Source organism: Carcharodon carcharias, chromosome 6, assembly GCF_017639515.1.
Source record: "Carcharodon carcharias isolate sCarCar2 chromosome 6, sCarCar2.pri, whole genome shotgun sequence".
NCBI classification, from domain to species: Eukaryota; Metazoa; Chordata; class Chondrichthyes; order Lamniformes; family Lamnidae; genus Carcharodon; species Carcharodon carcharias.
In genome coordinates, this window is record NC_054472.1 from 5,752,519 (window position 1) to 5,778,569 (window position 26,051).

The window sequence follows — 26,051 nt, forward strand, 5'->3', positions numbered from 1 at the left end:
CTTGTAGTCAGGAGTTCAACTTTACTGCTCAAAATCTATTCCAGCAGCATCATGACCTGGTGATCCTAACAAATGAAAGCCTTTGTTACACAAACTAGTTATTGTAATCTCCCACATGCCTGCTCACCTTTGATTCTCTCCATGTTCTTGGCCTGTGTCCTTGAACGTGTCTGAGGGTAGGTAGTATAAGGCTGACAAGAGCTGGGTGCTGAGTAGAATACTGCATGTGGTCTATGCCTGCTCCTATTTCTTGTGTTCATGTCCCAAAGCACTTTACAGTTTTTGAGGTGAAGTGTAGTCATTGTTGCAAAATGGGAAATGCAGCAGCCCACTTGTGCACAGTAAGCACCCACAAACAGTTACGAGATAGATGACCAGGTTATTTGTTTTTAGTGGTGTTGGTTAAGGGATAAATATTGGCCAGGACACTTGGATCTCCCTACTCTTCTTTGAATAGTGTCATTAGCTCTTTTACATACACCTGAGAGAAAAAAATAGCACCATGGTTTAACATTTTATCAGATAGATGGCACCTTTAACACTGCGGCACACACTCATTACAGCACTGAAGTGTCAACAACAACCTGCATTTATGTCACCTAAACAATGAATTAAATTGTCCCAAGAGGTTTACAGGGGCATTATAAAATAAAATTTAGCATAGAGCCGCATTAGCAGATATGAGAGCAGATGACCAAGAATCTGGTCGAAGAGGTAGGTCGTAAGGAGAGTCTTTTGGAAGAGAAGAGCTGGAGAGGTTTAGAGAGGGAATTCGAGTTTTGTATCTTTGGAGTTGAAGACTCAGCCACCAATCGTGTAATAATTAAACTTGGAGGATGCTGTAGAGGCCAGAATTGGGGCTGAAGGAGATTGTTAGTCTGGACTATTTGCTTATGTGGAGTTGAGCCCATGAAATTTTGACTCAAGAGTTAGAATGACACCAATTCACCCAGCCTAGCATCCAGCTGTACTCTGAAAGCCCTGAAAGTCTGACTCCATTACTTTAACTGATGGATACCAACCACTGATCACCCTTGGACTCATTAAATTTCTTTTTGTACATCTTGGAAATTTGCTTTCCACTAATTTAACTCTGTGTCCTACTGCTCTGACGTGCCCTGCAGTGCTATTTTAGGTTCATTTCATTTATCTATACCACTTAGCACTTTATATAACTCAGATTCTCTCCAGCCCCTCTCAAGTATTGTTTCTCTAGGCTAAAGATTTTAAGCATTAATTTCTCCTCAGTTGATTCCCTTCTCACTTGCAATGATGTTCATTACAAGTATGTCCTTTTCAAAGCTGCTTTGACCAATGCATCACAAAACCTCAACATAACCGCTATAAACCTACAACAGCATCTCAACATTCTAGCTGCCTCAACAATGTATCACCTGCTTCCTCTGTCCTTACGGTACACTCTACAACCTCTTCAGTATTGAGGGCATACTTAACAGTTTCCGCATCCAGGACACATACATTCCAAGTGTTAACCTTTGCAATACTCTACTCAGCCTTATACTACCTCCCCTCAGACATGTGATATGAAATAGGCCAAAAACATGGAGAATCAAAGGCGAGGAGGCATGTGGGAGATTACAATAACTAGTTTGTGTAACAAAGGCTTTCACTTGTTATGATCACCAGGTCTTGATGCTGCTGGAATAGATTTTGAGCAGTAAAGTTGAACACCTGATTACAAGGGCCATTAGGTCCACTTATGGGGCAGTTGGAAAACTCTAACAGAGAGAACATGAGCCCAAACCCAAAAATTGCAATGGAAGCAGGAAAGGTACGCATGCAGGAATAGGGAGCCATTGGAGGTGAAGAAATGTGTGATGCACCATGGCATGCAGAAGTGGAACCATGACACCACATTACTGTGGAGATGGGCTGTGGTGGAGACACATCTGGAGAGGAAGGAATACTCAACACTACTGACAGAGGGGTTGAGGAAAATGAAGGAGAGTTGACTACAGTTTACTTAAATAAGACAACATTGCACTCACAGCTATTGCAGAGAGCCACAAATAATAAGATTGCAACAATACAGGCAGTTTAGAAAGAGGAATTTATGTGAAAAGTGGTGCTACTGCACATTGTCCCTTTAGAGAGTCATAATGAAATGATTCAAGGTTAGGGTTCATGAGATTGGGGGTAATATATCAGCATGGATTGAGGGTTGGTTAATAGACAGAAAACAGCAGGAATATTAGGATGGCAGGGTGCAACTAATGGAGAGCTGTAAGGATCAGTGCTCGACTCTCAGCTATTTACAATCTATATTAATGACAGATGAAGGATGCAGTATATCCAAGTTTTCTGGTAATACTAAGCTATGTGGAAAAGTAAGCTGTGAGAAGCACAGAGATGCTGCAAAAGAATACAGACTGTTTAAGTACTGGTCAAGAAATTGGCAAATGGAGTATAATGTGGGGAAGTGTGAAATTATCTACTTTGGGAGGAAGAATGGAACAGCAGAATTTTTTAAAGAAGGTGCGAGACTAGTAAACATTGGATATTCAGAAGGATTTGGGTGTCCTTGTACACGAATCTCAAAGTTTGCTTGCTATGACTGCATGTTATCAGGAAGGCAAGTGGCATATTAACCTTTATTGAAAGGGGATTGGAGTATGAGTAAAGAAGTCTTTCTGCAATTGTACAAGGCTTTGATGAGACCAAACGTGGTAGAAGCTGAAAGGCCATTTCTCCTGGCTGGAATGAGGTCAGTGACTCAGCATAAGGGGTCAGCTATTCAGAATTGAGACGAGGAGGAACTTCTTCACTCAGAGGCTTGTGAATCTTGGCAATTCCTTAAAATTCATACATTTAATGGTGATTGCTAGAAGCATTAGAGGGGCCATGAGGAAAAACTTTTTTACCCAGAGGGTGTTGGGCATCTGGAATTCACTGCTGGAATTGGTGGCTGATGCTGAAATGCTCAACTCATTGAGAAGGTACTTGGATCTACAAGGCTACGAACCAGGTGCTGGACAGAGAGATTAAAACAAGTGGCTAGTTTTTTCCCCCTCTTTTTTGGCCAGTGCAGACACGATGAGCTGAATGGCCTCTGCGCTGTAACTTTTCTATGCTTCTACTGCAGAGAACTGTGGATGCCCAGTCCTTCAGTAGATTGAAGAGTGAGATGCTCCATTTTTTTGCCACAAAGCGAATCAAGGGAAATGGGGATAGGGTGGGAAAATGGAGTTAATACAGAAGTTCTGCCATTGTCTTTTGAATGGCAGAGCAGGTTTGAGCAGCTGCATGGCCTTCTCCTCCTCCCTTCTATTTCTTGTGTTCTTAAATCATAAAGTAGCTACGTGTAGCTTTAGTGTTGAACTTTTTCTTGTGGTGGGGGGGGGGGAAAACAAAAGATCTGTAGACTGACAGGAGAAGATAAAAACCACTAATAGCACAGATGTGATAACACTTCTATGAAGGGCCTTGGGACATGTTAAGACTTTAAAGGTGCTATATAAATGCAGGTAGTGGATATGCTGTGGAATAGAAGGCCACTCTGCAACTCAGCAGTGTGCATAGCTAACAGGAAAAGAGATTGTCCCGTGTGTATTAATAGCAATATCTCAGATAAAAGCAAAATGCTGCAGATGCTGGAAATCTGAAATGGAAACACAAAATGCTGGAAAAACTCAACAGGTCTGACAGCCTCTGTGGAGAGAGGATCAGAGTTAACGTTTCGAATCTGTATGACCCTTCTTCAGTGCACTGAGTCATACGGACTCAAAAGCTTAACTCTGTGTCTCTTTCCACAGATGTTGCCAGACCCGCTGGGTTTTTCCAGCATTTTGTGTTTCTATTTTAATACAATATCTCACTTATAGTTAGAGGGTCAGCAGCTGAGGAATTTTCTGGCCACAAACACCACACAAGCTCAAATACTCAGTTCAGGTCATTATACTCACAGCTTTTGTAACTCCAGCATTTTGGTAATGATACATTACATCACGTTCTGCCAGTCAAACACACAATCTAAATACAAAACCTCTTACCAGTTTTGAATCTATTTTTGCATCCAGCCTTGCATTTCGAATTAAGTTGACAATCCATCTCTCTGCTTCTTCAGGAGTCATATTCAGTTTCTCTGCAAGCATACTGCAGTGAAAGGAGAGAGAAAATCTTAAACAAGACAATTCCTTCATTTATGTCTTCACACAAGATGTTATAAGTCTCGAAATTGTCCTCTGACTTCGTAAGATGGCAAATCTTTAATTGTATAATAAAAGGGTAAGGCTTAGAGCTCTCCGATGAGTAGGATTTTAGCTTGTTATTTCAACTATATGAAGTTACCACTAAAACAAAATTACCAACTTGTGATTTGGCATACGTGATTTGCAACAATAGGTTTGAAAAATAAAACAATCTTGACCAACATTTGTGTAAATTTTAAGCTTGAGTATCACCAGGCCAACACTTTTGCCTGCCCAAGTTAGTGTGTGTGTAATAACAGCTAACCATCTGAAAGCATTATCCAAAACACCCATTTAAAGTGCCATTTGCTTTGAGAACACCTGGATTAAGGATGCATTTTTTTTTGAAAAGGGGGAGCCAAAAGGGAAATTACAGTAGCTTCGAAATGAAAGGACACAGTGTCAGATGACAGGGAACCATTTACAGGGTCAGCCAGTAAGGGGATCAGGGAAGGAAACTGGGTGGTGAGTTTCACGGGATTATGGGCACAAACCTGGAGAAGATAGAGAGTGAGTGATGAGATGGAGGCAGGCTGGCAGAGAGGGGGAGGGTGGGGGCGAGAGAGAGAGAGACACGCAAGCAGAGAGAGAGGGGGAGACAGGCAGAAAGTGACGGGGATAGGGGGTGGGGGGGTTGGTGGAGGAGGAAAGAGAGAGAGAGAGAGAGAGACAGGCAGGCACTGACCGGCAAGCAGACTTTGGGTGGGTGGGTGGGGTAAGAGAGAAACCAACCGACAGAATCAGGGGGATTGGGGAAACCAATAGAAAAGGATACAACAATTAGTACCGCATGAGAAGATATTGGTATTCTTGCAAACTGGCCTGACGAGTGCAAAATGAAAAACTTCCACCGCATGTCTATTTTTTCAGCAATACTCAAGTTCTCTGGAGTGGTCCCTGAGATGAGGGGGTTTTCTTATTTTTTTTTTAATCCATTCATGGGATGCAGGCTTTGTTGGGTAGGCCAGCATTTATTGCCCATCCCTAATTGCCCTCGAGAAGCTGATGGTGAGGTGCCTTCTTTAACAGCTGCAGTCCATGTGGTGTAGGTACACCCACAGTGCTGTTAGGGTGGGAATTCCAGGATTTTGACCCAGGGACAGTGAAGGAACGGTGATATATTTCCAAATCAGGATGGTAAGTGACTTGGAGGGGAACTTGCAGGTAATGCTGTTCCCATCAATCAGCTGTCCTTGTCCTTCTAGGTGGTAGTGGTCATGGGTTTGGAAATTGCTGTTGAAGGAGCATGGGTGAATTCCTGCAACGCATCTTGTAGATGGTACACACTGCTGCTACTGTGTCGGTGGTGAAGGGAATGAATGTTTGTGGATGTGGTGCCAATCAAGTGGGCTGCTGTGTCCTGGATGGCGTCAAGCTTCTTGAGTGTTGTGGGAGCTGTACTCACCCAGGCAAGTGGGGACTATTCCATCACACTCCTGACTTGTGTCTTGTAGATGGTGGACAGGCTTTGGGGAGTCAGGAGGTGGGTTACTCATCACACAATTCCTAGCCTCTGACCTGCTCTGGTAGCCACAGTATTTATGTGGCTAGTCCAGTTCAGTTTCTGTCAATGGTAACCCCCTGGATGTTGGTCGTGGGTGATTCAGTAATGGTAATGCCATTGAATGTCATGGGGTAATGGTTGGATTCTCTCTTGTTGGAGATGGTCATTGTCTGACACTTGTGTGGCACGATTGTTACTTGCCACTTGTCAGCCCAAGCCTGGACATTGTCCAGGTCTTGCTGCATTTGGGCATGGACTGCTCTAGTATCGGAGTCGCCGCGAATGGTGCTGAACACAGCATGCTGATAATTGCACAATCATCAGTGAACATCCCCACTTCTGACCTTATGATGGAAGGAAGGTCATTGATGAAGCAGTTGAAGGTGGTTGGGCCAAGGACACTACCCTGAGGAACTTCTGCAGTGATGTCCTGGAGCTAAGATGACTGACGTCCAACAACCACAGCCATTTTCCCTTGCGCTAGGTATGACTTGAACCAGCAGAGACTCTTCTCCCTGATTCCCATTGACTCCAATTTTGCTAGGGCTCCTTAATGCGCCACACTGTCAAATGTGGCCTTGATGGCAAGGGCAGTCACTCTCAACTCATTTTGGGAGTTCAGCTCTTTTGTCCATGTTTGAACCAAGGCTGTAATGAGGTATGGAGCTGAGTGGCCCTGGCGGAATCCAAACTGGGCATCAGTGAGCAGGTTATTGCAAAGCAAGTGCTGCTTGATAGCACTGTTGATGACCCCTTCCATTACTTTACTGATGGAGAGTAGACTGATGGGGCAGTAATTGGCCAGGTTGGATTTGTCCTGCTTTTTGAGTACAGGACATACCTGGGCAATTTTCCACACAATGGGGTAGATGCCAGTGTTGTAGCTGTACTGGAACAGCTTGGCTAGGGGCACGGCAAGTTCTGGAGCACAAGTCTTCAGTATTATTGTCAGGATATTGTCAGGGCACATAGCCTTTGCAGTATCCAGTGCTTTCAGCCGTTTCTTGATATCATGTGGAATGAATTGAATTGGCTGAAGACAGGTTGTGATGCTGGGGACCTCCAGAGGAGGCTGAGATGGATTATCCACTCGGCACTTCTGGCTGAAGATAGTAGCAAATGCTTCAGCCTTATCTTTTGCACTGAATTCACTTCACTCCACATGATATCAAGAAACAGCTGAAGACACTGGATACTGCAAAGACTCGGGCCCTGACAATATCCTGGCAATAATACTGAAGACTTGTGCTCCAGAATTTGCTGCGCCCCTAGCCAAGCTGTTCAGTACAGCTACAAAGCTGGCATCTACCTCACTGTGTGGAAAATTGCCCAGGTATGTCCTGTACTCATAAAGCAGGACAAATCCAACCTGGCCAATTAGAGTGAAGTGAATTGGCTGAATACTGGCATCTGTGATGCAGGGGGCCTCTGGAGGTGGCAGAGATGGATCATCCACTCGGCACTTCTGAAGATTTTTACAAATGTCTTATCTTTTGCACTGATGTGCTGGGCTCCTCCATCATTGAGGATGGGGATATTTGTGGAGCCTCCTCCTCTAGTGAGTTATTTAATTGCCCACCACCATTCATGACTGGATGCTGCAGGACTACAGAGCCTAGATCTGAACCGTTGGTTGTGGGATCACTTAGCTCTGTCTATCACTTGCTGCTTATGCTGTTTGACATGCAAGTCATCCTGTGTTATAGCTTTGCCAGGTTGACACCTCATTTTTAGGTATGCCTGGTGCTGCTCCTGACATGCCCTCCTGCACTCTTCATTGAACCAGGGTTGATTCCCTGGCTTGATGGTAATGGTAGAGTGGGGGATATGCCAGGTCATGAGGTTACAGATTGTATTTTAGTACAATTCTGCTGCTGATGCCCCACAGTGCCTCATGGATGCCCAGTCTTGAGTTGCTAGATCTGTTCGAAATCTATCCCATTTAGCACGGTGGTAGTGCCACACAACACAATGGAGGGTATCCTTAATGTGAAGGTGGGACTTCGTCTCCACAATGACTGTGCGGTGGTCACTCCTACCGATACTGTCATGTACAGATGCATCTGCGGCAGGCAGGCAGGTTGGTAAGGATGAGGTCGAGTATGTTTTTCCCTCTTGTTGGTTCCCTCACCACCTGCCGCAGACCCAGTCTAGCAGCTATGTCATTTAGGACTTGGCCTGCTTGTCAGTACTGGTGCAACTGAGCCACTTTGGTGATAGACATTGAGATCCCCCATCCACAGTACATTCTGTGCCCTTGCCACCCTTAGTACTTCCTCCAAGTGATGTTCAGCACAGAGGAGCATTGATTCATCAGCTGAGGGAGGGCGGTACGTGGTAATCAGGAGGCTTCCTTGCCCATGTTTGACCTGGTGCCATGAGACTTCATGGGGTCTAGAGTCGATGTTGAGGACTCCCAGGGCAACTCCCTCCCGACTGTATACCACTGTGCCACCACCTCTGCTGGGCCTGACCTGCCGGTGGGACAGGACATACCCAGGGATGGTGATGGTGGTGTCTGGGACATTATCTATAAGGTATGATTCTGTGAGGATGACTATGTCAGGCTGTTGCTCGACTAGCCTGTGGGACAGCGCTTCCAATTTTGGCTCTAGCCCCGATGTTAGTAAGGAGGACTTTGCAGGGTCGACAGGGCTGAACTTGCTGTTGAGGTTTCCAGTGCCGAGGTCGATACCAGGTGGTCCTTGCTCGGCCATTTCAGAAGGCATTTAAGAGTCAACTACATTGCTGTGGGTCTGGAGTCATATGTAGGCCAGACTGGGTAAGGACGACAGATTTCCTTCTCTAAAGGACATTAGTGAGCCAGATGGGTTTTTACAACAATTGACAATGGTGATAAGAGGCTGTGTAAATTGGGCCTTTATTCTGCAGAGTTTAGAAGAAATAGAGGCGACCTCAATGGAACACAGAAAATTCTGGAGAAGGCTTGATAGGATAGATGCTGAGAGATTTGTTTCCGCTGGTCAGGGAATCTAAAACGTGGGGGCACAGTCTCAGGATAAGAGGCTGATCATTTAGGACTGAGATGAGGAGAATTACTTCATTCAAAGGGTTGTGAATCTTTGGAATTCTCTACCCCAAAGAATTATGGATGCTCCGTTGTTGACTATATTTAAGACCGGCAAGGACAGATTTTTGGTTTCTCAGGGAATTAAGGGATATTGGAGGCAGGCGGGAAAATTAAGTTGAAACCCAAGATCAGCCATGATCTTATCGAATGGTGGAGCAGGCTCAATAGGCCATATGGTCTACTTCTGCTCTGATTTCTTGTGTTCTTGCCGGGCAATAAAAAATAGGGTTTTGCTGAGATGAGGACACTAATTGTAGAGATGAGCAAGTTAACCATTGTCAAGGTAATTTTTTTAAAAAATTCATTCACGGGAAGGCTGGCTGGACCAATTATTGCCAACTTATTGCCCATCCCTAGTTGCCCTTGAGAAGGTGGTGGTGAGCTGTCTTCTTGAACCGCTGCAGTCCATGTGGTGTCGGTCCACCCACAGCGCTGTTAAGGAGGGAGTTCCAGGATTTTGACACAGTGACAGTGAAGGAACGGCTGATATATTTCCATGTCAGGCTGGTGAGCGACTTGGAGGGGAACTTCCAGGTGATGGTGTTCCCATCTATCTGCTGCCCTTGTCCTTCTGGAAGGTAGCAGTTGTGGGTTTGGAAGTTGCTGTCGGAGGAGCCTTGGTGAATTCCTGCAGTGCATCTTGTAGATGGTACAGTCCTGCTGCTGTGTGTCGATGGTGGAGGGAGTGAATGTTTGTGGATGCGGTGCCTATCAACTGGGCTGCTTTACTGAAGCAACCGAGGCCAGATGTCATGCAGTTGAGAGCTAGAAATTGGGAGTGACATCCTCCACCAACCATAAAATCTTAAGTAATTTAGAGAAAGTAAGGAGGCCATTCAGCCCATGCTGCCTATGAGGTTCGATTGGTAGATCAATCCCAACATTTGTCTTGCCCTGGCTCTATTGTATTGCCCACTACTTCAAATATGCATCTAACTTTCCTTTAAAAGATGCAGTGGTCTCTGCCTTAACTACTTTCTGAAACGAAAGGTTTCACACTTTTAAAACTCTGTCCAGAGAAAGTTTTCCTAATCACCTTCCTCTTTCAGTGAGGAATTTAAATTGACAATCTTAATCATTGACTTCACAACCAGAGAAATAAGTGCTCCATTCACTCAAACCTCCATTAAATGTTCTCCTTTTAGTGCCAGCTCTTGCTCAGTTGGTAACACTCTCTCCTCTGAGTCAGAAAGTTCACTTCCTCCTTCAAAGTCCTGAGCACTAAATCCAGGCAGACACTCTGGCAGTGCTGCATTGTCGGAGGTGTCGTCTTTAGGACGAGATATTAAACCGAGAGGAGCCAAATGCTCTCATCACACTATTTAGAAGGGCTGGAAAATTCTCATCCCTCAACCAAGAATGCCAATAAAAGGTTATCTGGTCATTATTACATTACTGTTTGTAGGGTACTACTGTGCATAAATTGGATATTGCGTTTTCTATATTGCAACAGTGACTCTGCTTCAGGAGTACTTTGGTTGCTGTGAAACGGTTTTGGTGTGCCAAGGTAGTGAAAGGTACTATATAAATGCAAGTCTGTCATTCTGATCATTTTCTGCTCCAATGAAAATAGTCTCATCATCTCTTCAGAACCAGTTTCCCATCCCAGATATGATGACTCTATTTTTTTATGCTCTGTATGGCTTTAAAAAGCCTTTTCTATACTGGGATGCCCAAAACTCTGCACAGAACTCTTTGGCTGAAACAATATCAGGTATTACAAATTTCCCATTACTTTGTTGTGTGTGGACTCTATGTCGCTGTTTATACCAAACACCACCCTTCAATAATTACAAAGGCCCCACTAACAAATACTTCAGCTTGAGTACTGGAGCCAGGGCTTTTTGGATACTGTTCTCTGTTGATGAAAAACATGTAACCAGAGTGTTTTTTATGCAGGGGAATGATTGGGCAGCTGCTTTAGTTGTATCCCATAAATCAGGTATCAGCAAATTATTTCAATGATCACTGGGAAATATTATTCACTTCCTAACATTGGAGAAAAGGAAAACATTAATAAAAAAAATCTGCAGGTTTTATCCACACACTTTTTGACTGGTCCTGAGCGCTTAATTATTGCAGGTCCAACTGCACTTCACATGCACAGCTGGTTACTTGGTATATTACAAAACCAGTCAGCGCAAATATTCTGCAGCAATTATACCAGGCGTTCAATTTGAAACAGGTAATGAGACAACACCAGAGGAGGGTTAATACAACTCCAGTCTTTCTGTTGCACACTACTGGCACACAAATAAACCACAGTGAAAACTGGTCCAGAGAAATGCTTCACACTAATTCCATTATTAGGTATAGAAGATACTCAGTTCTCTATATCACTTTGACCCTGAAGGAATAAATGCCACAAACATAGAAGATCAGAAAGATTCTAATGCTTTGTAAATGTGACTTGCAGTGATCAGTGCACTAACTGGTACCATTAAAGTCCAGACTCAAAGGCCAGTCTCTACCACATTCTCTGTCAAAAATGTGAGGTGTCATTTTATTTCTTTAGAAAAGTCCGAGATGCATTCCTTTGAGTAAGCATCACAAATGCAGATGGTGTTTCCTGTGGTTTTTCAATAAACTTGTTGTATGTCCTGCTGCTGTGTGGCTAGTTTCATGTACCAATAAATCCTAGTCTATCATCAACTATAAGTCTCAAGGAACTCCTGGCATTCTCCTGCAGCAGCAGTCTGCATTTACCTGCCAGTAAACAGCACGCACTAAAGCCACAGACCAAGAACCTTGCAGTTCCCCACTACTTCCTGCAATTAAATTTCTTCAGAAGTCAAGTAACTTTCTCATCACAATTAACTCTGCTTCTGCACGCACCAAACTGAAACCAGCGAGCCCAATTATGAAGGGTTATCATGCTTTAAAATACATACTTCAAATCTTCAGCATGGATAAGTAAAGCTGTGTGTTAATAGAAGATGTGAATGAGTTGAGAGATTTTATGGGAAGAGTAAAAAAATTCATAATCATAAACTTGACCAAGAATGCATGTGTATAGAAAGCCTGGAGTACTCCCAGCACCCTTCCCATCACATCCCTCGCCCAATACCCACTGACACAGACAATTTGATCATTTACCTCCTTGGTATGGGGAAATAGGAACTCAAAATGGCAAACAAGCTGGTCCACCATGCTCATCCACATCCAGGACTAAATACTCCCCACCCCATCTCACCCATGTCATCAACCAAGAAAGGCAAGAAAAATTTAAAAGTCCCACAGTTAATAAAGGGAGGGGTGGATAAAAACCTCAGGGAAACGTCTCCAGGAGATTGTATTGGCCATGGGTACATTAACTGCTAATCCACTTAACTTCTACACAGTGTAATTATTGGCCCAGCCAATAACTTGTCCAGCTGCCTCTTGAAGGCAGAGAGTCAGCACCCAGCTGGTGACATACTGCAGAGGTTCACTACTCTCTGGGAATAAAGAATTTCCTATCTTCCAGACTATTTTCACTTTTATCTAGTTTAAAAGCATTTCCCCTCGTACCTTGCCACCACAATGTCAAACTTAAAATTATCTATTTGACAGGCATACAATTCAGCCCTTTCATTCTTTCACAGGTCTCTATCAGATCACCTCTAAGTCTATGCTGCTCTACAGTAAACAGACCCAGCTCAAGCCCGAGTAACTAAGGATCTTCAAACCAGGAGTCATTCTTGTCACACCCCTGGCAACTTTTCCCAAAGCTTTAGATCACCCAATAATGACATTTCACAATTCACTAGCTGTGTAGCTCGTTGGGGCACCCCCAAGGATGGGAAAGGCACTACATAAATGCAAGTTCCTTCTTTCAAAGGCGAAGTTTGGAGAAATAAATGTGCAAGCGATACTAATTTAACAGCTTTTTAATGCTTCACGAGTGCTTCTGAGAAACAAGCATCTTTCAACAGTTGCACATTAACAGAGGTATTTGTTGGAGTGTGCCAGGCTCGTCCCATGTTACTGGGTCACACGTTCCAAAGAAAATGTTGCAAAACCTAACTAGTAAGCTAGTCAATTACAATCTCTCAGGCATTGCACTGCACAAGTTGTACCCAACGGCAAAATCCTCATGGTATACAAAGAGCAAGAGGCTTCTTCATCAGACAATTTTAAAAAGTGTCTATCTGCATAACAGTCACTGCATCCCAAAAAGAGTCATGAACTGTGCAAACCTCTTGGTACATTTCGAGCACTAGGTGAAAGTACTGTTTACTGAAAGTGAACGCTTGTCAGCTTCACCTGCAAGAGCAGCTCAATGACTGATTCATCAAGGCATTGCCATGGAGAATGCACCAGGGAATAACTGCAACTACCATTGCAACAGATCAACAGTCCAATTGCCAACCAATCGGCACCCTCTTCTCATGCAGTATAAATTGTTGTTCCGTTTGAAATTTGGTATTCTTGCAATTCTGTCCTGATGAGTGCAGGACGAAAAGCTTCACCAGCAAGTCTCTTTTTGCAATACTCAAGTTCTATATCACCAAACAACTAAAGGTAAACTCACTTTATTCAGTAATGAAGTAATGCAGTTACAACAATCAAAAAACACCCATACATACACTAGCAATCCTTCTCAACATCTTACCAATAAACACACAGAAAGGTTCAAGCTCACAGGCACCTAGTGTGTGAATGAGTATTAAGATCACAGGCCCAACAATTGTATTTATTACTATTATGTTTATTTACCAAGCAGAAATACAATTAGCCATATCTGGATTCCCAATCAGCTGCACATAGCTCATAGCTAATGCATTAAACACTGATCTACAGCATTAGATAACTGAGAAATGCCTACAAGCTTAAGTTTCAATAGTCTAATGAGTTAGCATTGCTCAACTCGACCACATGCCCTTGGAAATCTTGTGCTTTGACAAACTACATGTGCTGAAACCTCTAACACATTAACCTGTAATATGACATAAATGACACTCGCGTCAGTTCTTGAAGATCTTATCTAGTGAATGGTTTCACTGAAGATGGTTAGTTCACACTGTTGATAACAAAATCTTTGCATATAGCAATAAATTTTTACAAATATATTTCTATAGTACCTTCCTCTTCCTCAGTGCTCTAAAGTCAAGAGATTAGACCTATAGGCAAATGCTGTAGCCAATTTGTGGAAAGGAGTCAGAGTAACAGTGAAATTGTGGACAAATTGAGAGAAAGGGGCAAGATAGTGCTTGGATATTTGACAAAGCTCTTCCAGTATGAGACAAAATTAGGAACGTCCGAAATGAATTTGCCAAGCTTGCCAGGGATATGCAGTAATTTCTCCATATAACAATTCTAGTGCAGCTTCTAAAGGAGATATAAAAGCAAGCATATTAACACTTGCGTCTGTATATCATCAGGACCCAAATGGCACAGAAAGCTAATGCAAAAAATGGCAAAGTGCCGAGCCATATAGGCAAGAAATGCCAACCTCTAGTCAACAATAAGATCGTCAATCTTAGCTGGGTCAACTGCAGGGGCACTAAATTTAGTATCACCATTTCTCAGTAAGAGAATTACAAACGCCCATGTCCTGACAGTGATTGAGTATCCACTGCTGGAAGAGCAGAATTTTGACTGAGACTTAGCCACAATTTCTCCCTCCTCACATGTTCCCTTCCCCAGTTCACAGAACAGGCTCTTGGGAGAGATTCCAAAACCTGTGGAACCATACCTGACCATTCCCTCCAATAAAGGGAACATGAAGAGGAGAAAATGGGGAGGAATTCTGAAGGTGGAAGATGAACAGTAATTCCAATAAAACAAGTTTGTTACATCATAGCACACAGCAGATCAGTGTTTCAGGTTTTAATGCAGGGGTTAATTTTAGACAGGGTTCTTGAAAACTGAAGTTCCTAAGCAATGGGAAATCCTTCTTCAGTCATGGAGACGTTGGCACTCAGGTACCAGCAATGCCTCTCGAGCAGTCAACAGCAAATATAATTCATTTTGGAGATTATTTTTCCCCAGAACAAATAATCTAGCTGAAGTTTGGGAAAACTCACAAGGTGGGAGTAGATCTAAAAGAACTTTGGCACAAACAATTTATTGATCAGCGGTTACCAATGGAGTTAAATGAATAAATACCTAGCCCCTCGTCCACTAAAATACAACTGACAGCTGATGGCAGGAATAACTTGCGTGCGCATCATAAGGGCAATCCAGAGATACATTTGAATGGCTAGCAGATTCAGCTCAGCTCCTTGGCAACATATTTCTTTGCTTACCGATTTTATTGCTGGGGTTGAGGTTTTTGACAAAATGGAATGAAATCTACTTCTGGGAATTATGATGTTGAGTGATCTATAGCTTCAGCACATGCCAACATTTAGCCTCAATGCATGGTAGCCTACTATATTTTCCACCTTAAGATAATTTTTGTGGGATTGCATTTATATTCCATCCCCCACCCTCTGAACCTGCTACCACATTAAGCCTGCTGATACGTATGGAGTAAGCTGTAAACTCAAGGGATGTGTTCATTTCAACCACTCAGCTCTCCTAAGTTTTAAAAGGAAATTAATCTGATTGCCTGCCAGAAAAAAGACCAATTTTGTTTGTCATTAAACATATTAGTGTGATCACATAACAGCTCTCAAATCTCTGTTATAGACTGGAGAGCAATGAGCAGCTTGGCAATTTTACATAACTCCTTAAAAGTCGCATTAAAACAATTACTTTCTCACTCGACGTATTTAACTAATTAAATTGTTTATGCAAACAGTGACATCCCTATTCTCCAGTTAACTGCAAGACAGATTACTCCTGCTGTAGCCAGGGCATTATTCAGCAATTTCAATGCTCCAATTGGTCAAGTTTCAACACTGAAACAGCAGTCTGATCATTCTACCCTTGCGTTGGTGGGCACTCTTTATTTGGGCGGGGTGGGGGGTGGTTTTGGTCTTTTGAGAGTAGGGCAGACACAATGAACCACAAGCTAAATCACCGTTTGATATATAGGTCTTTGCCAACTCAGGGTCCTGAAACTCAATGGAGACAACCTGACCTGCCAGTTCCTGAACACTTCATGGGACACAATCACCAGACCTTAAGTGTCTGCTTAAGGTGATGTACAAGCAAAAGAAAATGGCCACTAATGGTCAGGGGAGTTCAACAGGTAATCTAAGCTGGGAGCGAGGGGAAAGAGGCAGGAAAAAAGGCAATAAGCTTTTAAAAGGAGGGCATCCTACTGGAAGATATTTACTGCTGAGTACTCCTTCAGCAGCAAATAATTTAAAGGTCTCATCCTATTGACCAGTGTGCAGAAACACTGCACTGACCCAACTAATTCCTCATTAAGGTGGATTTCAATCTGTTTAGTTATTCTGCCACTAATACAAGTGTCAAATTATCTTCATAACTCTAAAGTGGAGAACTTGTATCAAATATTTTCCTAAAATCAAAATAAATTATATCTACCAGACTTTCTTTTCAATTAAGTTCCAGCAAATTTGAGGCGCAAAATCTTGAGATCTTGTTGCATGAAGTACAATTCTGTAGTACAGTCGTTATGTTACTACTCTAGTAATCCAGACGCCTTGACTAATGATATGGAGACTTATCTCAATTCTCACTATAGCAGCAGAGAAATTTAAACTCAGTTAATTAATAAATTTGGGCTTATAAAGTTAGTCTCAGTAATGGTGACCACGAAACCACAATAAAAACCCATCTGGTTCGCCAATATCCATTAGGGAAGGAAATCGGCCATCCTTACCTGGTCTGGCCTACACGTGACTCCAGACCCACAGCAATGTGGTTGATTCCCAACTGCCCTCTGAAATGGGTTTAAACCACAGTTGTATTCAAGGTGGCTCACCACTATCTTCTCAAGGATAACTAGGGATGGGCCATAAATGCTGGCCTTGCCAACAACAATACCCATATCTCATGAATGAATAAATAAACCCTTGCTCATATAGCATAACTTCTTCCAAAAATGTTTTAAAAATGGAATTCAAATATAATTCAGTTTATTCGCGGAACATTTAAAAAAAATCATCCTTAAAAGAAACCCGATTTCTTAATCAAATACATATAGAAAAACGTGCTCAAGCACAAGGAAATCATTCTGCAGTGCCACAAATGACACTTTCCCTCTCATCTTGGTGCAGAGTACATGGCAGGATGTGATAAGTGGTATTCCCCAGGGATCTGCACTGGGGCCTCAGCTTTTCACCATATTTATCAAATGACTTGGACCCAGGAAGGATGAAATAATGGAGAGCTGAATATCAAAATTATGAGCATACAAACAAAGAGCAGGAGTAGGCCATTCAGCCCCTCGAGCCTGCTCCGCCATTTAATAAGATCACGGCTGATCTGATAGTAACTTGAAATCTGCATCCCACCTACCCTCGGTAACCTATCACACCCTTGCTTACCAAGAATCTATCCACCTCTGCCTTAAAAAATATTCAAAGGCTCTGCTTCGAACTCCTTTCCAGGGAGTGAGTTCCAAAGACACTCAACCCTCAGAAAAAAATTCACCTCATCTCCGTTTTAAATGGGCAACCTCTTATTTTTAAACAGTGACCCCTAGTTCTAGATTCTCCCACAAGAGTAAACATTCTCTCCACATCTACCTTGTCAAGACGCCTCAGGATCTCATATGTTTCAATGGCCTCTTACTCTTCTAAACTCCAGTGGATACAAGCCTAGTCTGTCCAACCTTTCCTCATAAGACAACCCACTCATTCCAGGTATTGGTCTGGTAAACCTTCTCTGAACTGCTTCCAACACATTTACATTCTTCCTTAAATAAGATGACCAACACTGTACACAGTACTCCAAATGTAGTCTCACTAATGCCTATACAATTGAAACATAACCTCCCTCCTTATCATTTACTTTGAGGGGAATTGAATACATAACATTCTATTTATTAGCTTTCCTAATTATTTACTGTACTGCATACTAACCTTTTGTGACTCATGCACTAGGATACCCAGATCTCTCTGCACTTTAGAGCTCTGTAATCATCCACCGTTTAGATAAGTTTCTTTTATTCTTCCTGCCAAAATGGACAATTTTGCATTTTCCCACATTATACTCCATTTGCCAGATCTTTGCCTACTCACTTAATCTATCTATATCTTTTTGTAGCCTCCTTATGTCCTCTTCACAACTTACTTTCCTACCTGCATGTCACAGCAAATTTGGCAACCAACCCATCCATCCCTTCATCCAAGTCATTTATATAAATTGTAAACAGTTGAGGTCCCAGCACTGATCCCTGTGGCACAATGCTCATTACATCTTGCCAACCAGAAAAAAAACATTTATGCCCACTATCTAATTCCTGTTAGCCAGACAATCTTCTACCCATGCCAATGTTACCCCCTATACCATGAGCTTTTATTTTATGCAATAACCTTTGATCTGGAACTTTATCAAATGCTTTCTGGAAATCTAAGTACAGTGCATCCACTGGTTCCCCCTTATCCACAGCACATGTTACTTTCTCAAAGAACACCAATAAGTTGGTTAAACACTATTTCCCTTTCACAAAACCATGTTGACTCTGCCTGATGACCTTGAGCTTATCCAAGTGCCCTGCTGTAACTTCTTTAATAATAACCTCTAACATTTTCCCTACTACAGATGTTAAGCTAACTGGCCTGTAGTTTCCCACTTTTTGTCTCCCTCCCTTTTTGAATAATGGAGTTATATTTACTATCTTCCAATCTAATGGGACCTTCCACAAATCTAGGGAGGTTGGAAAATTAAAATCAATGCATCAACTATCTCACCAGACACTTCTTTTAAGACCCTAGGATGAAGTCCATCAGGACCCAGGTTCTTGTCAGCCCGCAGCTCTAACAATTTACTCAGTATCGCTTCTCTGGTGATTGTAATTTTCCTGAGCTCCTCCCCCACTTCCATTTCCTGATTTATAGCTGCTTCTGGGATGTTACTTGTATCCTCTATAATGAAAACTGTTGCAAAATACCTGTTCAATTGATCTGTTATCTCCTTGTTTTCCATTACCAATTCTCCAGACTTACTTTCTATTGGACCAATGCTCACTTTGTTAACTCTTTCCTTTTTAAAACATTTATAAAAACTCTTACTATCTGTCTTTATATTTCTGGCTAGTTTTCTCACATACTCTAATTTTTCCCTCCTCATTAGTCTTAGTGTCATTTTTTGCTATTCCTTATACTCCGTCTAATCTTCTGACCTGCCACCTGCCTTTGTACAATATATGTTTTTTTCTTTAGTACTAACTTTAACCTTTCTAGTTAACCACAGATGGTGTGTCCATCCCTTGGGCTTTTTCTTACTCGTTGGAATGTTTGCAGATGACGCTAAGCTGGGTGACACAGTAAGTAAATTTTAAAGACAAGATCAATATATATTTAAATGTATCAAGAGAAACAGAGCAACAGCAAGCAAAAGGAGGTGCAGAGCAGCAATGATCTTACTGAATGGCAAAGCAGACTCAAAAGGGCTGAATGGCCTGTTTCTGTTCCTATGAACTGATCAAATAGATAAACTCAGGCTATAAACAACTGTATTTCACCAGCCACATTCATAATAGCCAACTAAAGGTTACAAGAGCACCAACTTACCTAGAAAAAACTTCTCTTTCATAGACCACAGGTAAGATTACAATTCAAGTACCAGCAGCAGCCAATCAAGGAATACCTCATATCTTTAAAATTTATTAACTAAGTAACTCAGCTGGCAACTCTGCAGCAATTCTGAGGGGATGCAAGCGTGCGGAATAGTGCATTCACACTGGTACAAATCTATCCTGGTGAAAAATGTGCAAATCGTACGACAACGAAGCAAAGCAAGACATTTTTGTTCAGGGCCCCGATTCTGAATTCTAACATTTCCACGAAGGGCAGTGTGACCTTGCCTTCAGCTATGTATGCCTGAAGCACTGGAATTCCCTTCTGAACTCCTCCTTAAAGTAGCTCCTTAAAATCTACCTCTTTAGCCATGTTTTTAGCCTCCTTTTCTGGTTGTGTCAATTTTTATCTGATTATATTCCTATTAAGCACCTTGGGGCATTTCATTACTTTAAAGGCTCTACATAACTGCAAGCTATAGTTGCCGGGCACAAATAAAAGCACCAGTTATAGCAAGGGCAATCCAAGTTAAAAGTAAAAGCCTAAGAGTCAAAATAACAGCTCAATCTGTATCCATTGCTAAGTTTCATGACAAACGTGCTTTTACTATCTCTTGAATTACTGTAGCAGAATGAGACCAATAGCTCAAAAACTCCACATGTCTAACCATCCCACTCTGATCAATGTTAATGAGGAAGGGGTGTCTGAGCTTTGCAGTTTGACAGCTGGGTACCCCAATTTTTGTACTCATGTCAAATCATGTTTACAAATTGACTTGTCAGCATTGGTTTCTGACAGGCTGGAGGCCTCCATTTCTTAAAGTTTAAATTGGGGAATACAGATTTCCAACTTAATATAAACAGGACCAAATTCTCACAAGGCCTACATTGAATCTAATGGACTGTCAAACTGTCATTGTTTCTTCAGGCAATAATAATGAGGGAGAGCAAGCAGTTTTTATCCTCTGGACTTTTGATGGCACCATTTTAGCAATTTCACCATTTCTTTTTGGATGCTTTCACTGATAACAAAATACCATTCATTATGAGTGTAAAGTATCTGCAGCATAAAATAAATCTTCATGTCTCTATACTACTACTGTGGCTTTGCAGTGTCTAGTTTAGCCCTCTAAATTTTATTCACGTGACCTACAAAATTTTAATGTAATTTAACTGTGCTAATAAATGAAAGGCAAACTGTAGCTTTAGGCTTCATTACATGCTGTAAAGTAGTATTTTCACAAAGTTCAAAGTGGCTCATTGAAACAATATTCAGTTTCCTTGGCTTCCCTGCTAAACTGGAGTGTATTCACACAACAGTTTCTAAAATTTACCACAGAATTTTCCGCTGATTATATCAAAGCCACATGACAGTAATGATTACTCAATGCTATAGAATTAATATATCTGTATATAACTCTCGATATAGAGGCAAAACATTACAGCCTATTCCACTGCAAGGCCTGTAGATCAGCAGCAGAATACCTAGTCAGCTGGAGAATCCACTCCTGATAAGTAAACATGACTAAGCCTTCCATACCTCAAGTAAGTGTATCTCACAAATGCTTTGCTTCCTTACAAGGGAACAAATTATTCAGCAAGTCTTGAGATTTGAGCGATCCTCATACTTGGACCTACCCTTACATACTTGCAATAATTAGAAGAAAGCATAAAACTACATATGAACACACAAGTGTACAAGACTTTCCATTTAGATGAGATGGCTGCCAGGACCAGGGTCAGCTCGCTCACAACTGTGGTACAATATTTCAAGTGCTCTTCACAGCACAAAGAGCAAAGTGCTCAACGGAACAATTGAAAATTCAGTGCTTACTTTGAAAGTGAAATCTCAAATGCACGACACAGCCCTTTAGTCACTTTGCCTCAATGGTATTTGTCTTACTTCCACAGGAAATGTTTATGTACACCTCTGTGATCTGAGGATGTAATCTGGGCTGATGTTTTAGTGTTGCACTGAGAGACTGCTGCAGTTTTGGAGATGGCATCCTTTTCATGAGGTAATAAAAAGGAGGTGCAATTTACTTATTCGGCTGGATGGCTAAAAGATCCTGTGGCACCCCCTAAACAGCAAGTGGTTCTCTTAAATGCCCTTACCAGCACTTAGTTGTCAAGCAAAAACAAACATATTTGCATTCTTGCTGTGTGGACACATCACACCACTAGTACATACCAAACAAACTTTATTCAAGATTAAAAACTTGTGAAATGTGCAAAGATAGCCACCACAATGCAGTAGTGAAAACTAACAAAGATGAAACATCTAAAATAGTTTTACTTGATTTTACTTTTAACTGATTTTTAGCAGCACTGTTTGATTAGCAGGATGTTATCAATGCTGAAGATTGAGAAACCTGTTAATGTTTCAGATGTTGAGTGTTTCTGTTCAAGACCAGGTTTTACTCTGAAGAAATGAACCACAGATGTCCAAATCAGTGCTAACAGACTTCATTAATGACAGAATTATATTACAGCCCTTCTAAATGATTTATTTTGTGCTAAATTAATGTGAACCAGAAGAGACCTTCCACAAACACGTATCCGTCTACCGAAAATATCCCACCGATGAGGGAACACAATTTGACAGCAATTCATTGATAATCCAGAACATAAAATAGAAAAAAATACCATTTTCTTTACAATATACAAGCCTCTGTTACATACAGTTTCCTAAAGTAGCTCTATGTTGCTTTAAAAAGGAGACTTTGAAATATGTGGCTAATCTTCATCTTTGCCATGGTGAAATTTCAGCAGTGCGGTGAATTAAAACTTAAATGACTTCAGATTTAAATGATTTCTGCAGCGTCCATTCAAAAACTGATGATATTTGATAATGCCCAAAAATATTTCATGCTCCAGGCATAATATTCGTGTCAGTACTACACTGCTATCATTTTAGAAGTACTGCAGGAGGGCAAAACAAAATTAAAACATTTTTTTTTTCAGACTGCTTTTGGAGCAGGATAAAGATGTATTTATGTAAATTTATCAGAGAAAAAGAAGAGGAGAGAGATAGGAGAGACTGTGCGTGATGAGGAGAGGAAGCGGTAGTTTTTCTATTTCATGTTCTGGATTATCGGTGAATTTCTGTCGACTTGTTACCTTATGAGTGGAAGATTTTCAGTAATCAGATGCAAGAGGAGGAAAGGAACTTATTTACTTGCACAGCTGCAATGAACATTCTGGCAATAAGGGAAACTGTTTGAAAATTTCTAGGGAAATGGTTTGCATGGTTGATCAATGTACATTATTAAAAACTGGCAGACCTGTGAAATATTTTAAATGAATTTAATATCCTTATTACAACAGTACTTGTTTAAATCCCCATTCCATTTTACCTTCCTGTGCCATAGTCATCCAATCCATCCACCTCAAATTATCCCCATTCCATCCCCCAATCCCACCCCTTCCAAACATTTTCCCCCTCCTCTCATGCTCCCACCCACCATCTCCTCAAATCCCTCCAGCCAGGGTAATTCTTGTTGGGGCTTGCCTTACCCGCCATTGTTTCATTTCTCCTCCAACTCCCCTCACCCCGCCACCGACCAACCCCCTCCCCTACTTTCCCCTCAGATCCTTCCAGCCGGCTAATGTTGTTCTTGGGCTCTCCTTATCTTCTGCTGCTCTTTGTCCACCACCCCCGCCACCACTACTACCACAGCTGCACGTGAATCACATGCTCCAGCCCTCTGTGCACCCTATGTGTGTGTCTCCATGCGCACTTGGCTCCACCTACCAAATCAACCCAGCGACCAAGCAGAACAGTGTGGACAAACAAAAACTACATATTATTAGAGATCTAGTGCAGGACACACTTCCTCTTCACCCACAAGCACTATTTTTGATTGTTCACTCCTGTCAACACGGCTTTGCAATGTCAACTGTCACAATGTATACCCAACCTCTGGCCACTAAGTGACATTGAGAAATATCCTTTTAAAGTCAGAGTTAACCTATTAAGCCTCATTAATAAAAAAACCCAGTAGTCAACAACACATGTGGGCATGCCTTGAACAAGCTTGAAGTGCCAGGGATTCAAAACTATTCATTTTAGAAGTGTATGAAAATGCTTTGGGGTGGGAAAATTACTGTGATGTTGGGGCTGACAAGTTTAATCTTTGATTATTGCTGTTGATTGTTTTTAAATCAACAGACTGCCACCAACTCAAATCGGTATTGCTCGTGTTCTGTAACTTAGTTCTGTTGCAATGATTGTCTGCATAAGAACAGCAGAGACAGGAGCAACAAGAAGAGACCTGCACTCCACTTGCACTTGGCAGGAGATGGGGCAGGAGACAAACAAATGCTAACGATAAAACTGATTGCTTATGAAGAGTTGGTTGGATAAGCTGTATCTGAACTATTTGGTTGGGTTGTTGTGTTGTTAACTAAGGGGTACAACTAATAAGACACAAACTCCCTGCAACAGCCTGCACAACAACATGCTGCAAGACGCAGCAGCAACTTTGTAATCAGTAGTGAAAACAGCAATTGGTTGTTAAAAGTTAAAAGTGGATGGCTTCAGGGGTAGGGACTGCACTCCACTGACCACCTGGGCAGCCTCATCCTCCACCTATTCCAAATTGTTCAAACCTCTGTACAGCTTTCATTTACAGTTCTTAAGGTACTCCCCCAACTTACCATTTACAATTCAGCACTAGTCATCTACCATGAGGGTAGGATTATCAAAATCCCAGCCGTCAAAGTTGTTGAGGTGCTGCATGATATACACCATCCAATATACTGTTGCAATCAGGTTCTGCCAACACTTAGTTTACGCCATGCAGTCAATGCCTGGTGCATAGATATTCACAAACACACATTATCAGAAACATACAATTACGTGAGACTAAAACTTTGTTATTTATTCTTTCATTTAACTCCAGGAAAAGAAGTGACTAATAGTGTCCTTGTGGTCTCTGTAGAATAGCACAAAGCAGGTCTTGTAAAATGCCATTTCTTCCAGTTCAAGAGGTCATTCACTGCTCAAAGAAAAATTGCTATTTACAGCAGTTTACTACACAAAGTACTTTTGCAATGTTGGCAATGGGAAAGTGCAAGCAATTTAATCTTTCCAAGTTTTATATCTTAGTGTTATGACATGGCAGGTGATGTGTGCCAGGTGGATCAAATCCACCAGGGAAACTTGATCACACGGTCACAACAGTTTTGCAATTTGTATTTTATTTCGAGATGCATGCCCTGTATTCAGTAGTAATAAGTCCACCAAGGCTTGAGATTTTTTAGAAAACTAAACTAACCATTTATTAATAGAAAAGATTTCAAACACATACATAAGTCTAAAAATTACTATCATAACTCCTAAAACCCCTAATTAATCTGGCTTCCAATTATACCCTGTTAAGGCAACAGCAAAAACAAACAGAGTTAAATAGATCCAGGCAAGTCAACACAATACCCTGGACAGTAGAATTCAAAGTGGCTTTCCCCAGCTTCAGTTTCAGGTTGGATGCACAAATACTGGAGGCCTTTCACACTTCTGGTAGATCTCACAATGCCTTCCCTGACACAGCTTCAACCTCCTTTGCACATGTTTCTCCCTTTTAATGTAAATCCCATTGTTCCCATGTGTCTATGGAACTTTACCTTTCTCATAACATAAATCATTTCATGGTACTAATATCATCAGTAACCTTTGGGAAAAATAAACACACTGCTTGGCCTAGCTTCTCTGGTTAGGTGTAACATCCTACCATCTCTTTGAAATTCAAACTACCCTGATTTATATAAAAATGCAAATTCTCCTCACCTCACATTCTAAGATTTCAGCCATGTTCATGTATTTAGCAATTCAAACCTAGCTTCTCTTGGTGAATCAAAGCCTCCAGACCAGCTGTCTTCAATTCAATTAAATCCCACACACACAAACTATCCAAATCCCACGATTAACCTACTTTTGCAATAAATCACAATAATATTATGAGAATGATTAAACTTTTGTGACACTTAGCATCTTATGAAATCTTAAGCTAAACAGCTGGAGAAATTTATGTAGCTGGTCTTTATCTACTATCATTGGATAAGGAAACAATTTATTTCCAGGGTCCAAACAAAATGACTGTCTGTTTGCAGAGCTCTCTTACAACTGTGGATTCCTCCTCACTCTCACAAGCCTCCTTTGTAACAGCGTTCTCTCAAGACCTACTTGAAAGTGCTAAAAAGGACCTGTTAACATCTATACAAAAGTTTTAAGCTACGCGCTTTCATCAGATACTGTTACAGACGGAAAACCATCCTTTTAAATAAAGCTTCTACCCAGGAACCCAAAATTGATCCCTAATTACTGTCACCGATTCACAAGCAACTATTAACTACCTGGATTCCCATTGAGAACTCAGCAGTGGCCTTAAAGAGACAGACCAAGTGAACAGATAAAACTTTGCTCCATGGCCCCAGGCACAAGCCAAGCTGTGAACAATGCCATATGCAAACTCCTTTGTCCTCTTTCTTCTTCTCTTCATAGGCAGTCTGTCAGGGTCGAGGATGACTTGCTGCTACTCCATTCTATGGGTTCCGAGATGGTTGGTAAGTCCATTGTCACATGTGGGGTAGGTGATACTTGAAGGGTTGGGTAAGTGAGGCATTTGAAGGTTTGTGTGCGCTTCCAATGCCTTGACTTTACTTCTG

The 26,051-nt window shown here is 41.6% G+C and overlaps 1 protein-coding gene across 1 annotated transcript in view; it reads right to left on the reverse strand.

Annotated features, from left to right (window-relative positions):
• Window positions 1-26,051, reverse strand: part of LOC121279398 (eukaryotic translation initiation factor 3 subunit E) — a 143,928-nt gene that overhangs the window by 14,671 nt on the left and 103,206 nt on the right. Inside the window, exon 11 of the mRNA XM_041190617.1 lies at window positions 4,011-4,113. Within this exon, the coding sequence (XP_041046551.1) occupies window positions 4,011-4,113 (103 nt within the window). The remainder of the gene's footprint in view (window positions 1-4,010; window positions 4,114-26,051) is intronic.